The 14311-nt window shown below is 37.0% G+C and overlaps 2 protein-coding genes across 2 annotated transcripts in view; one reads left to right on the top strand and one right to left on the bottom strand.

Moving 5' to 3' along the window:
• The window catches only part of TSPEAR (thrombospondin type laminin G domain and EAR repeats), a 28165-nt gene extending 20976 nt beyond the window's left edge, over nt 1-7189 (top strand). Inside the window, exons 10-13 of the mRNA XM_015814158.1 lie at nt 482-711; nt 3047-3234; nt 3971-4072; nt 5767-7189. Of these exons, the coding sequence (XP_015669644.1) occupies nt 482-711; nt 3047-3234; nt 3971-4072; nt 5767-5920 (674 nt within the window). The 3' untranslated portion in view covers nt 5921-7189. The remainder of the gene's footprint in view (nt 1-481; nt 712-3046; nt 3235-3970; nt 4073-5766) is intronic.
• Nucleotides 7190-12981: 5792 nt separating this feature from the next.
• On the bottom strand, nt 12982-13859 carry LRRC3 (leucine rich repeat containing 3). Its single transcript, XM_015814169.1, has one exon. The coding sequence runs from the start codon at nt 13796-13798 to the stop codon at nt 13013-13015; it is 786 nt and encodes a 261-aa protein (XP_015669655.1). The 5' UTR covers nt 13799-13859; the 3' UTR covers nt 12982-13012.
• Between the last annotated feature and the right edge of the window lie 452 nt (nt 13860-14311).

The raw sequence follows: 14311 nt of genomic DNA, 5'->3' as shown, positions 1-14311 counted from the left end.
GAATTAACATCATGTTCCCATAACTCAGACTTGTCTGGTTCCTCTTTCCTTCTTCCTTCTTCTCTTTGGCCACTGGCTCTGGAGACCAGATCTAATTGTTCACTTACACATTTAAATTTATGGTTTGTTACTAAGTCACAACTTAGATATCTTTGGCTAATTTAAATCTGTGAGCAAATGGAAGAGAAGCTGAAACTATGCTTTTAAAAGTAACCAAGATTCATTCTGGCTTTTCATTTAAGAGTACGGCATTGTCTTTATTACATGTATCATTCTTCTTTTTTTCTTTTTCTTTTTCATTTCCAAGTTCTGACTTGGCTTTCCTCATCAAATTAATTTAAAAACTCAAATTAAATGAAGTTAGTAATAAACATCTCTAATATCAGTGTAGTTTTATGTTTGTGCATCTTTCATCTCCTTCTGTCTTACCATGTTTCTATACCACATCCATTCACATTATCCTTTCCTTTCTCTTCTCTAGGAGATAACCACAATATCAATAGTGTCATATATAGGTGGAACTCTAGAAAAGGGCTTTTTGAAGCCAATCAGACTATTCCTACCTCAGGTGCCTATGACTGGGAATTTTTCACTATTGGCCCTTATTCCTTTCTGGTAGTAGCCAATACATTCAATGGAACATCAACCAAGATCTACTCTAACATCTACATTTGGCTCAATGGAGGTTTCCAGCTTTTCCAGTCAATCTCGGTAAGATATAACAATGGGAAAACCAATTTCTTTAAATGCTTAGGCAAGGTCCTGATCAAGCAATTAATTTTTTATCCATTGTACGTAAATATGCATACTGGGGAATGTGATTGTAGATAGAGAACAAGAGCTCTATCCTTTAGGCTGTTTCTATTTGCTTCTGCCAAGTTCTGTTCAATGTCACCTCCATAAGAAAGTCAGATTTCCCCCCATCAACACCTTTGCTTAGCTTTAGATAGGCAATTAATTTTTTTTGTTTTTTAACTTTTTTATATTCCATTTTTAAAGATTATTTGTTTACCCACCTATTTTAAAGATAGGTAAATTTTATGTTTTCAAATTATTTGTTTCATATGGCAATGTTTTTAAAAAATACTGGCTATCTGGGGAGCCCTTTATTTATGAATCACAATTTGTAACTAGTTTATTAAATTAAATGAATGAATATATCTGTAAAAGATAAGTTGGAATTGAATACTGTTGCATACAGAAAACCATGTGATTATAATTCTATGTACACATAGAATAAGCTAAGTTTATGTAGATGAAAATGTGAGTTAAAGTAGCAAGCGTGGTTTAATTGCTTGAAAAAGTGCCCTACCACTTTGTCCTCTTTCACTACACTGATCTTCTTAGGTTGATGGCTAGGCTGGTGTTTGTGTGGAAGTCTTTTCCTAGTGTCTGGAGGCTGTTGGATGAACAGAACATGTTGAAGATGAATCAAAACAAGATGGAGTTAGTGTTAGTCCACCGTGATTCTCAGTCAGTTCCAAAGATGTTGCTAAGGGAGGAAGTGCTACTCTTGCGGTAGTAGGTCTGCAACTTGGGTGTCCTCCTGAATTCACATTTACTTCTGTGTTCCAGATGGAAACTTGAGGCCAGGATGGTCTTTTGTTTGCTGTGATTGGCGTGCTAGCTGTAGTTTGTTCTGGAGTGGAGAAATTTGTGATTATAACTCGTGTATTTAGATTAGTGTAATGCACTCTTTTATGGGACTGACTTTGAAACCATTGTGAAACAGAATGGTATAAAATGCAACGATTAGCTTACTGGCAGGTCCTGGCCACTAGAAATATATAATATGTGGATACTGTACTTCTTATCAATAAATTTTCAGTACAATTCAAAGTGCTGTTTTGGACCTATTTATCTTCCATATTTGCAAGTGGTCCGTTCTGATCTGCAGTGATCCAACCTATCTCTCAGGGAAGGCTAGGAGGCCTTAGGCCACTGTTTCTAGTTATGCTCCCAATACCATGAAAAAGCTTCCACTCTTCCAGAGAATCTGTTGTGCTTAACACTTTTTGCCATCATTATTATTTGCGATGTTAACTATTGTGCATTAGCTTGGTTAATAAAGTTCTATCCAATTATTATAACTGCAGTTAGATTTAATTATTGTAATTACTTCTTGTGTTTTAACTGTTTTTAATTATAAATTGTTGTAAATCTTTGATAGAATAAAATGGGAAATTTCAGTCCTAAACAAAATAAATTATCCAGATATGATTCAGAAGTGAAGGAGAAAGGCTGGCAAACCACATTTATAATATATTTGAAGAAAAAAATATTAATATGTTTAGAACAGGGGTAGTCAACCTTGGCTCTTTTATGACTCGTGGACTTCAACTTCCAGAATTCCTGAGCCAGCACAGCTGGCTCAGGAATTCTGGGAGTTGAAGTCCACGAGTCATAAAAGAGCCAAGGTTGACTACCCCTGGTTTAGAACATATGATGGATTCATCATGAATCAAGTTGAATTTAAGTGACTATTCTTAAAAAGTGACAGCACCCTCATCTCAAAAAAGTTAAATAGAATCAGCTCTGGTTGGATGGAGGTTAGCAAATCACAAGGTTCTGCACTAGACTGAGAAACTTTTTTAAAAATGCCAAAAGTAAACCAGTGGCAGATTATTGTTGAGAAAGCCACAGGCCAAGAAAGACATGTTTTATCCGGAAACTGAGTTCAGCTAGAAAGATTTTTCAACTTCTTCACAGATAACATTTTCCTGTTGGTTACTCCTTATCATGAAATATAAGTTTGTGGGTCAATTGCAACAGATGTTCAATAATAGAAAAACAGCCTGAAGGAAAAACATCTGTTCCCTTTACAGTCAAATAATCTGGGGATTACCTTTTAAAAAAATGTAACATTTGTACAAGCTGTTAATTGAAGCTTATAGTTAGTTAGCCTAGTATGCCAAATTGATTTTTGGAGAGAAAGGCAAATCCTCTAGACATCTCTTCCCCATACTGGGTCAGATTATAAAATATATCCTTGTACAGATGTGACTCACTGAAAGTATTTTCTTTTTTTCCTCCTCCCTTTTTCTAGACTTTTGGTGCTGCTGACTGGGAGGTTTTTTACATCGGAAGCAGAGTCTTTCTTGCTGTGGCAAACAGTCATGGTTACGACAGTAGCACTGTACCACCGATCAACACGTTTGCCATTAATTCTTCCATCTATGAGCTTAATATCACAGCACAGCTGTTTGTCAAGTTTCAGGACATCCCTACATACAGGTGCTTTTTCTGAGTATTGCTCAAAACATCAGCATGGGGTTCTTCTAGTAGAAAAATATATTCAGGAATGTTTGAGTTTGTTTTCATATTCTAAAAATACATCTAGAATATTGTCTTAAATTGGTCTTGCCAGTAGAAATATATAATAGAAACATTATTATTATTATTATTATTATTATTATTATTATTANTAATAATAATAATAATAATAATAATAATAAAGTTGGAAGGGACCTTGGAGGTCATCTAGTCCAACCCCCTGCTCAGGCAGGAAACTCTATACCATTTCAGACAAATGGCTGTCCAGTCTCTTCTTAAAAACTTCCAGTGTTGGAGCATTCACCGCTTCTGGAGGCAGGTTGTTCCACTGGTTAATTGTTCTAACTGTCAGGAAGTTTCTCCTTAGTTCTAGGTTGTTTCTCTCTTTGGTTAGTTTCCACCCATTGCTCCTTGTCCTGCCCTCAGGCACCTTGGAAAATAGCTTGACTCCCTCTTCTTTGTGGCAACCCCTGAGATATTGGAACACTGCTATCATGTCCCCCCTCGTCCTTCTCTTCATTAACATTTTCATTTTCAGAAATTATCCTGATCTCAGAAAATTATGGTATATGCTGCCTCTCCCCCACACCCACACCCACACCCACACCCCGTACTAATATAAAAGGAAACAGGGTGTGTTCATCACTGATTCTCTGACTTTTGCAATATTTTCCTATTTGGTTTGTTCATGTCACAGTGCTTTAGACTGGGAATTCTTTTCAGTGGGAGAAGACAGCTTTCTGGTTGTTGCAAATTCCTATGATGGTGTGACCTTCTCTGTAAACAGTATTATTTACAGGTAAGTAATAAAGAGGAAATGCCTCAGTTTTGTCATTTGCATATATTAGGACATATAAAAGGACAAAAATAAAATAAAAATGATTGAATCCCTATTATTATGTTAATCTTTATAGGAAGAAAGGCTATACTGAAGATTACTGTTCTGTCACCCTCTATTCTTGAGGCTAAATAGCAAACATCCAGATTAAAACAACTAGGTCATTGGAACAGATCTGATGTTTAGCTGTTCCTGAAATTTCCCTTATAAATTACTTCCTCTTGTTGTACCTACATGAAAAGCTTTTTAAAATTACTTTTGAAAACTCATTTTTTCAGAACAGAAACTAAACCCTGGCTCATGCATCCAAGCTCTTTATCTAGTAAGCAAAAGGTTAAGTTTTTCCTTTTTCACTTTTTAAAAATAAAAGTGTTACATTTGATATTCTTCATTCTGTCTCTGTGTACACACACGCACATTATGTTGGCTTCTGCAAATAGATTTTAGGTGGGAAGATGGGTGCTGTAACTGATGGGTGTTGCACATGTAGTTCAGTGCAGGTCTGTCCTCCAGATTGTGCAGTAGAATCCATATCAGAAACACTTACATTGGTGAACTAACTATTCAAGGGAAGGGAAGAAGGAAAAAAAATCCCCACACATTGGGCTGACCCACACTTTCTACTTGTCCATTCAAATCTTCTACTGGGAATTGAACCCCATAGAATAACAGCTGGTTTGAACCTCACAGAAGAACAGTTGGTTACCTAAGTCTGATGAGTCCCTAAAGAAGAAAACGGTCTTGTAATATCTGCCTTCCAGTGGTCAGTGAAACTGAAAACCCTATCCAGGATATACAGTACACTGGGTAAAAAATACAAAAACCCACCTCTCCAAAAAGAGGGGTAGAAGTCATGTAAGGCTCAATACATGCAAACACAATGTAATGTGGCATTCATATTCCTTTGCGCTGAGAGATTTGAGGTAATGGGCTGTGTATGCATTTTGATCGATTACACCTGTTCTGTAGCTTTATTAACATAAATCTCTTTCCCTATGTCCCTGTAGAGAGGGAGTTTGGTATTCAAGTGGGAAGTCCTGTACTCGGAAAAAAAAAGTTCAGTAGTTATTCAGTAAGAAATGGATACAGATGATAAGAGTTGCTGGAGGCTAGCAAACACCTGAGAGCCCAGCCTGAGGAAATTTGGTTTAAGTAATTCCATATTTGAATTATCTGTATGATAATAAAACCTATCTTGAATGAATAATACACTGCTAGTAGATATACTAAATATCTACTGTATATCAAGAATAGTCATTATGATGTCTTCTAGACATTTTGGACAACTCCAATCAGTATAGCCCAAACCCAAAGCATTGTGTTGTAGTCATAATCATCTGGAAAACAGCAAATTGCCTATTTGTGATCTATTACATATTAGAAGTCAGACTTTTCCAATATATTGCTTGGACTCCTAAAGTTCCCAGCCACCTGGCTATTGGGCCATTTTGTTTCAGAATTTGGGAACTGAGTATTTCTCAGTACATCTGGGGAATATCAGGTTGAGGAAACTGACTTGTAGGTTCTCTGAGTTGACATGAAAGGAATGTTTCTCCACTTCATTTCCACAGTAAGAAAACAACTGTATGTACTGGAAGAATAGATTTTATGAACTGAAAATTACAAACTGAGTAACTATTTTGTCTGCACTGCAGATGGCAAGGATATGAAGGTTTCGTAGCAGTTCACCATCTTCCAACATTTGGCTGTAGGGATTGGGAAGCCTTCAACACTACAGCTGGTTCTTACCTCATGTATTCAAGTGCGAAAGAACCCCTCTCCAAGGTGCTGAAGCTGAAAATTTTTTGACCTGAATGGAGATTCTTGAGTTTCCTGCCATAAGCAGAGAGCATGGACTTGGGAGGAATTGTTTTAGTTATTCAAAGCTATAATGAAATTTGTTATACTTCAATTAATACAGCCAATATAAGAAAGAGAGATTATTCTGGAGCTACTCAGCTAGTTGAGTAGGAGGCTGTTGGAAATTAGATTTTAACAGATCCTTTCTGCTATTAAGCTAAATTGCATGACTGTACATTTGAGCTGGCCAAAGATATTTGTGAATTCAGAAACTTTGGTTCACTTAATCTACCCTGTCCCAAGTATATTTATGAACATCATCCCTATCCTAAAAAGCTGCCAATATAATTCATGCCATTAGGCATACCTGAGCATGCATTGCTTCTGAAGTAGGACAGTAGAACAGAAAAGGCATCTATTTGTCATCTATCTCCTACTGAAAATGTTTGGGTATATGAATTTTTGCTGACCTCTTCCAAGTCTGAATATCAACTACTGTGACATTATGGGAAGAGCATAGGAATGCAACATATTTATACTGTATATGTCAGTCTATTCCAGCAACACACTCGTTGTCATGAGAAGAATTCTGATGTAGATCCTAGGAGAAATTGCTAGAAGTTTCTTAAAATATGAAAATCTGTAATATATCAGATTCATGGGATCACAAAGGCCCAATTGCTTTTGAGATATTTTTTTTAAGCAATTTCCAGTTTTGAATCTCAGGGTTTCAAGGAAAAAAAATTCTGAGCCTTACTGAGAAAATTCAAAATTCAGTTACTCCTTTACTGTATTACTGGATGCCCTAGATTGCATGACATATATTCCTTATTGTAGAAGGGCTGTGTCTTTACAAAAAGTCTTGGATTTATTATGAGTCTTTCAGGTTTGTATTCTCCAGTTTTGTAGCAGAGTTTAAAGGAAATAAAAGCCAATATTGTTTAAAAGTTTCTATTTTAAGCTTTAGGAAATAATGCTTCTGAACTTTTTCACCTGGGGACATCAGGAAAGCCCAGAACTTTTATATAGATTGATGATATCTCTGCAATAAACTCCATTCCTAGTTGATTGACATTTTCTTAGTTTATTTTCCCATGTTAGTTTGTGAATAGTAAAGCTTCTATTTGCTGCTCAAAATGTATTCATTCACAAAATATTATATGTAAATTGATGACAGTCACATTTGTTATATGGAGGTGGAATTATTTATTACTGGGATAAAATTTACAGTATTGAAAGCAGTTCCTAATAAAATAGAGTGATTTGCACCATCTCAGAGGTGCTGTGTCAGTGCTTATTTGCATTCAAACTTCATCTCATATGAAATCTAACTACAGCTACAATGTCTGAGCTCCCATAATTTGAGAATTGAAGTTATCCAGCCTGGCTTCAACTAGACATTTATAAAAAGTAAAGCAAAGTGAGAAAAGAATTCATTGCAATACTTGTATTTACTTCAAACAATAAATAGTGAAATTATGGAATTTCATATATGTGATGTGGGATATGCATTAAACCAAAAACACCAGATAGAACAGGAAATAAATGCACTAAGACAGCTCTCTATTTGCCTTGGAGTTTGCTAGCCTATGCATTCAGGTTAGACTGTCTGCCTTCATGTGCAATGAGGAATGCTGTTATATTTTTTTCTATTTCTGGAAAGAAGTATACTGAAATTGGAAAAGGAATACATGGGCTTAAGTCCCCAATCCAGTATACAGCTTAGTAGGTTACTCTGGGCCAGCCACTTTCTGTCAGCCCAAACTACCATATGAAGACATGGTGGCAGGGATAAACTGCATGGAAACACTCCCCTCCCCCATTCCATTTGCCATTCAATTAAAATGTCTTGGTATAAATAACCTTTTGAAGTGCTGGGCACCATTGCTTGATCTCACTGGATCACCAAATATCATAAAGGTCTGGAATGTTTAGCTTTGAAAACTCATGAAGCTTAATCTTACATCCTGGGGGATCTGGTGCAGAATACCAACATCTCATGAAGATTTGGTGATCTTACCAATGTGAAATCTTTTTGTCCTTTTTAAACAGAGAATACATGTTTCATGTTTTTGACTCCTCAGATACCACCTAAGGTTATTGTGAATGCTCTGCCTTCTGCAGGTTCTGTGTTGTCAACCTTTGTAGTAGACCAATACAATTCTTTAATCAATAATGATTCCTTCCTTTAAAATAATTGATAATCCCTTGACAATATAAATGAACACAATAGAATAAACGAATTAGTACTTTCTGAATGTGTTAAAATGGAATACTCAGATTTTTTTCAAGTCTATTGGCCAAAGTGGGAATGCTGGGAATGCTGGTCACTGTCCTTTTAGAACAGGGGTAGTCAACCTTGGCTCTTTTATGACTCGTGGACTTCAACTCCCAGAATTCCTGAGCCATTCCTGTGCTGGCTCAGGAATTCTGGGAGTTGAAGTCCACGAGTCATAAAAGAGCCAAGGTTGACTACCCCTGATTTAGAAGGTACCAAGCTGAAGAAGGCTAGATTACTCACTCTGCCACCCTTTGATCTGAAAGCTGACAAAACTACCATAGTCTGTCATCTGCTTCTATACCTCTCCCATGTCTCTTTTGGCATTCCAGTTGGTATTGAACCAATGCAGGATAGGAGGCCATTGCACAGAAGCTCAGCTGCTCATTTAATCTCAGACCTGAGATTAAACAACAGTGAGAAGCCAAGAAGATATAAAAGGAGGGATATAAAAAAAGGAATAAATGAAGGATTCTGAAATAATTGTGGGTATGATAGAGAGAACAAAACAACCCAATGAAAATAGGGAGCCTTAATCGCTAAAGGGTTTTCCCATGCCAGCATAACATTTTCTCTCCTTATTGCCAATCCTATTCTATCTCTATAGTCTCTTTTTTGCTGGAGGTACTGTTGTAGCTGGTTACACTAGGCAAGGTGGTGGGTTTTCTCCTTATCATGTCCCTTCATGTCACCAGCCAAAGGGGGAAAATGTATTTATCAAAGCACTGCAAAGATATGAGATGGGTCTGACATAAGGACTGCGCCTGAGCTGTTCTAAACTACTTTGTCTGCTTTTGCTCCAATAAAGTATCAGTTTGAGTGGGGATTTATTACTTTTAAAAAACTGATACACTTAAGAATGACTTACGTCTGTTTTACTCATGGGCTGTGGAGCTAAGGAAAAAAAATGTTGTTAGAGCAAGTAGTTCTCAAGTTAAGACAGCAATTGGGACTGGAATTTCTGTCACTAAATGATGATTGATGTCAGGTGACTGCATCACTTAGTGACTGCAATCTTGGGAGTCCTAGTTGCCATTGTAACTGCAGGACCATGTGGTCATTAAGGAGGAAGAAGTAGGAGTCCCAGGCAAGCAGATGCTGTGGAGTACAGGCAGATGTAGGGGTGCCACAGGTGGCTGGGAGGGTGCAGTGGGCAGATGCTGCAAAGCCTGGGTGAGTGAAAAAATGGCAGGAAATGGAGCAACTTGAGACCTCCTGATGGCTTCCCCACTGAAATTGTGTATGGTAAACCAGCAGAGAATGTGGGAAATCATGATCAAACAACCTTGGCTTACTGTGATATCATAATTATGAGCTGGGCACTGAGTGCCCAGATCTTGATCACATGAGTGCAGGGAGACTGAAAAGGTCAGTACTCAGTCATAAATTCACCTTGTATTGTCCCATTGTAAATTTGAACAGACACTGAATGAGTAGTTGTAACCCAAGAGATACTTGTAAGAACACCATCCAAAGGAACCTTTCCTACTTATTCCAAATATTTTCAACAGCCAATGTGACTAGAGATAATGAAGCTGCAATCCAGGTATAATCCTGTAAAATCTGCACTATGGAGCAGAAAAGGAAAAGGCAAGCAAGTGAAGGAAATAGGTGCTTGCCCTTCTACACTAAGTCTGTCTTCATAGTATTATTTCCATATAAAGTCACGCAAATGTTGCAGTTTTGGGTTTTGTTTCTAACTACTTGATAATATACAGTAGTAACTGATATGAATACAAAGCAAAAGAATGAGCTTTTTCTTTAAGAAAAACAGAGCAAATGATAGTTACAACTCCTTTGTCTCATAGACTGATATACCATTATCCTCTTCCTTATTTTCCATTGCAAATGTTGAATTCTTCTCTTTCATCCAATCTCTTCTTCCAACTCACTTTAGTTTATGCCAAACAAGCAAAATATTGCTGATAATTAATCTAGGACTATGTTATCTGGGCTTAAAAATCCAGAACTTCACTAAATTGCAGCAAAGAGTATCTTTTTGCTATCATATAGTGGTTTTACAGATTTTTACGGGCCAGATATAATAGCCCCATTAAATAAAATTGGGTGTAGTAGGTGCTGCCATGTTTCTTAGTCCAAAGTAAAAAGATCTGTTCCTTTACAAGACCAGCTGGTGGCAACACAGGCAAATGTTCTATTGGGGAAAAAATTGGCCTCCTGCAGGTCACAATTATAATTACAATAATTATTTTGAAACCCACAGGAAAATTCTTGGTAATAAGATCTACAGGTAGGAATTATGAGTCCTATGTGAAGAATTAGTATTTAATTTAACATCTCCCTCCTCCTTCCATCTTTTTCCTTATGGGCTATATTTATTAAATTGTCAGTTTGATTGTCAGATATTGATTTTTAATGTTTGTATAGCACCTTTTTAATAAAGGAAGAGCAAGAGAATAACCTTTTTGATTTTTAAAAACAGTTTAAAAGAAAAAAATGACAGTGAAAGACTTCTTTAGGATTAAACTACATAGTAGATGGATGCACAACCACCAGTATTTTTTAAGTTCACAAAATGGTGCAGGAATTTGTGATGCTCATTATGAGAGATGTCATAACCACACTCTACACTGAGAATTAGGAAGAAGGTAGAAGAGATTCAACATCAGACTGAATAACTCAAATATTACCAGAAAACATTTGCATCCTGCACAAAAATGGGTACATAAGCAGTAGTATAAAACTAGTAATAAAAAAAAGGCCCCAACTGTCCTGAAATTTGTCAAAGTGTTGATTAACCAGCTGTTGCATGATGGGCCTTCAGATATGATCACCACAAAGTGTTAAGAATGCACAGAACTACAAATGTGGTCCCTTTCAACATCTTTCAGCAGTTTCATATTTTTCCAAGATCACAAACGATCTAAGAAAAAGGTCTTGATGATGCCACATTTGTGCTCCCACATGTTCCAGATCCCTTTGGGTGAGTGAAGCTGTAGTACTGCACCAACCCTACAGGATAGTTATAAAGATTTCTAACAAATGCATCCAGCACAAATCTATGTGTGTTAAGTAATTAGAACATACATTGTGGAGTCCTTGGAGCTCTATGAACATGGTTGTTTGCTTACATAGTTGTTTCATTACGCAGATTGATGTTGCCTAGTTAGATAATGAAATGTCAACAAGCAAACAACCACACTCAGAGAGCATCAAGGACTCCAAAGTTCAACCCTGATATATATATTCTCCATTATGAGAACATACATTTTCCCAAAAGTAGCCAGCTGGAAAGAAATGCTATCGCACTAGAACAGCAGAGCAGAGAATCAATGATACAAACACAGATTCTCAAGAGTCTTAAAATGCATAACAACTGGGTCCATGCAGATAAAGACTTAATTTGAAACTCTGTTTTCAAAAAAGCAAGTCTAGCATGTTTCTAAGCCTAGTGCAGTGTGTGAATACTTTATAGTGTTGCTGTCAAATTTATTTGCTGCCAGTAGATTCTCTTCAGCACTGACCTTACTTTACTGAAGTCTGCCAGATTCTGAATAGGTTGGATTCAACCTGTTTTGCAAACAAAATCTGCTAAATTTACAGGGAATCTATTTTAACAGAGATTTTGAAACTTAAAATCAGTAAAGAAGCATTTCCAATTTAATATTTTATTGATGTATTATTTATTATATTCATATTTCATGTTTCATGTCTCCCTCAAGAAGGGGCTCTTTATAGCTTTCTTATTTACTTTTTCTATTAGCTTATTCTTATATTATCTTTTCTTAGCCTGAAGATTTCGGTTCTCAGAAACTGTTATCAGATGCCAGGGCTAGGTTTTTCTCAAGTTAAAATTATTATTCATTTTTTCCCTTTTCAAATTTATTAATCTCCAGACCAGCTGCACTTTTGAACCACCATTTGCAATACAAAGTAAGCAAATGTAGAAATAGACAATTTCATCATTGTGTATCTGCCCCATCTTCCTAAAGGGAATCTATTCAGCATTATTTCTTTTATAACATATGCTCATTTTTTCCCCTTTCCTTTACTTGCATTTTACTTGCACCATATTTGCAGTATAATGTTTCTGGAATTAAAAACACATTATTACTCTGTTGGAGAATGAAGAAGTATGGGTCTAGATGGAGTATAAAGTGTATCCTTTTTTAGATTTGCATCACACACACAAACATATATATTACATATTAAATTACATCAAACTGTATGGGTCCTTGTTTGCAAAATCTATGAATTTAGCGATAGAACTTTCTGTAAGCTTTGGAGAAAGTGTTTTGTCTTTTCATTCAGAGTATCAAGCAAAAGTCAACCATGTACATATTCTGTTGGCACCATGAGCACATTTGTCAGGATTATATTGCTCCATTTGAGGGCTTTTAGATTTCTCTCTTGGAATAAGATCTTAATTGTGAATTTTAGGGAGCCAAAATAAACCATGTGCCATTCAAATTCCTTGCCAAAAAGACCTTTTTATGTTTTCTCTATTGGGTCCACTATCGATAACAATAGCATAGAGCAGGGGTAGGCAACCTTGGCTCTTTTATGACTCGTGGACTTCAACTCCCAGAATTCCTGAGCCAGCTGGCTCAGGAATTCTGGGATTTGAAGTCCATGAGTCATTAAAGAGCCAAGGTTGCCTACCCCTGGCATAGAGCATAGGGAAACGTGGTTTAGACATTTTTACTATATTTATAATGGCAACACATTTTTTTACCTTTTATGAAACATTTTGTTCTTTTTAAAAAAAATAGAAAAGTCCTGGCTGAACTAGCAGGAAATAAACTTTCTATATTTCATCCAACATTTTCTTCTTTAGAAAACAGGCTGTGTAGCACTCCAGGCTACAGGATTGTGCTGATAGTCTCTTTAGGAACTCTTGTGCTAGGTAGTGACTTCAAGTATTCCAGATGCTTCTTTGTATCCTCCTGATTATGCCGGACATAGTATACCACATAGCTAATGACCAAGGTAAACCAGCTGAACATGGTAACAAACATGGCAACATCAGTGGTTTTCTGGTGCATGTTGCAAAAGTTGATGCCTGAATCTAGGATGTGGAGCAGAGGTTTTCCAGCATATTCCTCTTGCACAGATGTTTGGCAGGTGATCTCATTGACTGAATCAGGGTCCAGTTTCACTTCCCACAAGACTTCCTGCAAAGTACATTCACAATGCCAAGGGTTGTTGGATAAGCGAATCATGGCATTCAAGTTGACCAGGGCTTCCTTTGGGATTCTCTGTATGTGATTGCCAGAGAGATCCAGCAACCTCAGGCCATCAGCAACACCCTTAAACGCTGCTGAATCAATCTTCTCAATGGCATTCTTGGAGAGATCTATTTCTTGTAAGTGGGCAAGATGCCTGAAAGTGCTGTTGGGAACTGCAGTAATCTTATTTGCATCCAGCTTCAGAAACATGGTATCTTTGGGAATATCTGTTGGAATCTCCTCCAGGTTGCTAGCACTGCACAGAACAGCAGTTGCTCCTGAATAATTGGTGCATTGACACTGTTCAGGACAGGATGTACAACAACAGGAAGGGGTGCAAAAGAAGAGGCAGAAGAGAGCTTGAGAGCAAAAGAACAGCACAGGCCAAGATGTCTCAGTTGCCAGAAACATGCTGGTCATCCAATCAGTAATAGGGAGTCCTGCATGGTTGCTAAGGCAAAGAAAATTTGTCTTTTTTGTTTCTTTTCACACTCCTTTGAACTAAGAGGGCCCACAAGAGTTTCTTCAGACTCTCTGTGGGTTGATTTGCACTGAAGTCAGGTGGGTCACAGCCATCAATTCACTCTTCTCATTTTCCAGAGCACAGAAATATGGGGAAGTAATCTCTACAGGGGCAGAAATATGAATACATTTTCATCTAATTCCAAAACAAAAATTAAAAATACCATCTATGATCAAACAAATGTTGACTCAAATATCTGCGACTACACATTTCAGTTACAAAACCCTGATAGGTAACTAATTGGCTTTTCCTTTCCTTTCTCCTTTCTCCTTTCTCCCTTTCTCTCGATTGAAGACAAAATCCTCGGGGACATTTCTCCCTCCCCTTTTCAATCATTTCCTTGTTGAAGGTGATGGAGTATATTAGTGCTGATGTTATTGCATTTTGCTTTTATCACTGTGAAGTAGCCG

This window comes from Protobothrops mucrosquamatus, unplaced genomic scaffold, assembly GCF_001527695.2.
Source record: "Protobothrops mucrosquamatus isolate PMUCROS unplaced genomic scaffold, P.Mucros_1.0 scaffold225, whole genome shotgun sequence".
Classification (NCBI taxonomy): Eukaryota; Metazoa; Chordata; class Lepidosauria; order Squamata; family Viperidae; genus Protobothrops; species Protobothrops mucrosquamatus.
This window is presented reverse-complemented; position numbering and strand designations above follow the sequence as displayed.